The sequence below is a fragment of the Plasmodium cynomolgi genome, chromosome 12, assembly GCF_000321355.1.
Source record: "Plasmodium cynomolgi strain B DNA, chromosome 12, whole genome shotgun sequence".
In the NCBI taxonomy this organism is placed as follows: Eukaryota; Apicomplexa; class Aconoidasida; order Haemosporida; family Plasmodiidae; genus Plasmodium; species Plasmodium cynomolgi.
In genome coordinates, this window is record NC_020405.1 from 277,447 (window position 1) to 280,273 (window position 2,827).

The 2,827-nt window shown below is 37.8% G+C and overlaps 1 protein-coding gene across 1 annotated transcript in view; it reads right to left on the minus strand.

Moving 5' to 3' along the window:
• PCYB_121610 (hypothetical protein) overlaps positions 1 to 61 on the minus strand; it is a gene marked incomplete at its 3' end in the record, with an annotated part of 3,479 nt that extends 3,418 nt beyond the window's left edge. Inside the window, exon 1 of the mRNA XM_004223492.1 lies at positions 21 to 61. Coding sequence (XP_004223540.1) covers positions 21 to 51 — 31 coding nt within the window. The remainder of the gene's footprint in view (positions 1 to 20) is intronic.
• Between the last annotated feature and the right edge of the window lie 2,766 nt (positions 62 to 2,827).

The following is a 2,827-nucleotide window of genomic DNA, read 5'->3' on the forward strand; positions in this document are numbered from 1 at the left end:
TACAATCAGACAAAAGACAACAGAAGTATTCTTCTTCATTTTTACAAACATGGGACCAACGAATGGAAAAAAAAAAAAAAATAAAAATAAAATAAAATAAAATAAAAGCGTGTGAACTAAATATGACAAGCGGGGAATTTTCCCATTTCCATTGCAACAAAAATGTACGTGCATAAATTGGGGAAGAGCCGTGGAAATATAAAACGTAGGTAGATAGACCAAATGAGGTAAAGGGAAGAAAAAAATGCACCTTCTGTACGTACACACTTATTCCCCCCTCTGGGGAAGAACGCAACACGTAAATTATTTTCTTTCCCTCCATTTGGAGTTAACTGCATGGATGAATATCGTGAAAATTACAACATCGCTCAAGCGTTCATTGAAAAAAATAAAATGACTTTACAACGTGTGTTTTGGTTGTGCTGTCTTCCTTTGCAAGCTCCCATGTCGGGAAAGAAAAAAAAAGGGGGACAGAAGATAGTGTAGACCTTTTTGTTAACCTATGTACACAGGAGCAGTTAGCTAATGGGAAACTTCTACCCATTCTGCGTCATGCTTGTTCCAAAAGAAGTAAAGACACAGTTAAAATATTTTCACGGGGGTACCATTTTATTACTCTTTTTTTACTACTCTTTTTTATTACTCTTTTTTTATTACTCTTTTTTTACTACTCTTTTTTATTACCCTTTTTTTATCACTCTTTTTTTTATAACTCTTTTTTTATTACTCCTTTTTTATTACTCCTTTTTTATTACTCTTTTTTATTACTCCTTTTTTATTACTCTTTTTTTTTACCTTTTCTGTGCATGTTTTTACAAAATGGAATGCCGTACATAGTGGCCATTTCACAAAATTGGAAGAAGGGGTGCACAGAAGAAAAGATATGCCAATGCCACCTGGTTAGTCGCACGTTTTGTCAATTTGAAAGACCCCATCAGCGGTCATGTCCTTCACCCACCAAAAATATTCCTACGTTCATGGTAAATATGCGAACTCGGCATAAATACACACAGCTAAGCATTTTCCCACTTGGATTTTTTTCCCCTTTGTTATGTGCCAACACGAACTGGGGGGACAACTGAAGGAGCAGTTCATCCTACTCCTCCATACCTCATTGCACACAATATTTGACAAAGGGAAAAAAAAAAAAATAATAAATCAAAAATCAAAAATAATAAATCAAAAATAATAAATCAAAAGTTAATTAAAGCCCGGGTTAGTTTCACCCGCTTTGCAGTGCGACGAAGCGGCATCAGGAAAAGGACACCACAGGGGAATTTTTCCTTTTCCGTCCCACATGATGCTCAGACAGTGGTACATGCGCATAGCAGAGGTGTCCACCCACTGGGTGATAATAAAAAAGAAAAACAATCGTTCAGTCGTAAAATAGCGTGGGTATTACATCCCCGAAACGTTCGTGCGTTCTGTTCAATTGTTCGTATTCTGTGAGCACTTCTTAAACGGTTCACGCCGATGGGTACTTTTTTCGTCTGTACCCTTACAAATGGCCAGGCCGAAAGTCAAACTGAGGAATGACTACGGGGGATGACTAGCTAATTTTCCACAAAAATGCCCCCAAGATTTGTTGGTATAAAGGATAGAGACATACTGGCCTTTCCATAACTTGGCTAATATGATTATTTTTTGAGACATCTTTCACATTTAAAACAATTTTTGACCAAAAAAAAAAGGGATGACAACATAAATATTACCCTACCTCTCTCTCCCAAATCGCTGATTAAACTCATCATGCGCTTCAACAGAATCGCATGCACACGCTGGCTCTGCAGGTATACTTATACACGTGCAGAATTGAGTTTCCCTTATCCCCCCCCCCAAACAGATGTGTACATACGGCTTAGGCAAACATACACTCTTTGATGGGGGAGGGGTGTGCGAAAAAAATAGCTCCACCGTTAAGTCGCAAATTGTAAAATAAACTTAAATGTACGTACAGAGGAAGGAACCTCCCCTCCCCACCTCTTCCTATTTTCTTTTGTGCACAGATGAGTGTTTCACTACATTGTCATCAGTTGAACGCGTCATGGAGTGTGTCAGGTGGCTAATGCGCACTCTACGTAACTCCATGGGCAAAGAAAATAAATAAAAAAATTAAAAAGAAAAATGAATTGACCAAACCGAGCGATGCGAATTGGAACAAAGTCACACAAAAACAAAGTCACACAAAAACAAAGCCAACAAAATAGCAATCATGCCAAACTATGCAAAACAATGAAAAGTTAAACACCACACGCGAACAAGGCGAACCTCCTTAAAAACATAACGCAGAACTCAGAACTGTGAAAAGAAGAAAATAGCATATATTTGCGAAGAGCGCAAATTCGATGGTCACTTGGACTGAACTGGACTGAATTCTGTACACGGATGGGAAAAAAAAAAAAAAAAGCAACAAATAAACCTAAATAATTGAGGGGAAAACAAAGCCGAAATCGATGTTAAAAGAGTGCCAGAAATTTGGTGTGCCTATTTTTATCAGTCAAAAATAACCAGCAAGGAATTTTTCCCTCCGTGGAGAAGATATTCAAAGGCGAAATTTTTTTTTATTTACGAACGGGGAAAAATAGGGTATGCGAGGATATGCGGCATGCTCAAGTGCATATCTAAAATATATGTACGTATGTATGTATATATAAATATAATAATATATATATAATATCTATATCTATGCGCACGGCAAAAGCAAAATTAAAAAACCGCGCCACCGCTCGTGGAAAGAAGCTAAGGGGGGGAGTATAGCACGGCCGCGGCGGAGTGTTTCCCCGCACAAAAACGCATACGCGCATTGCAAATACATACATATATAATA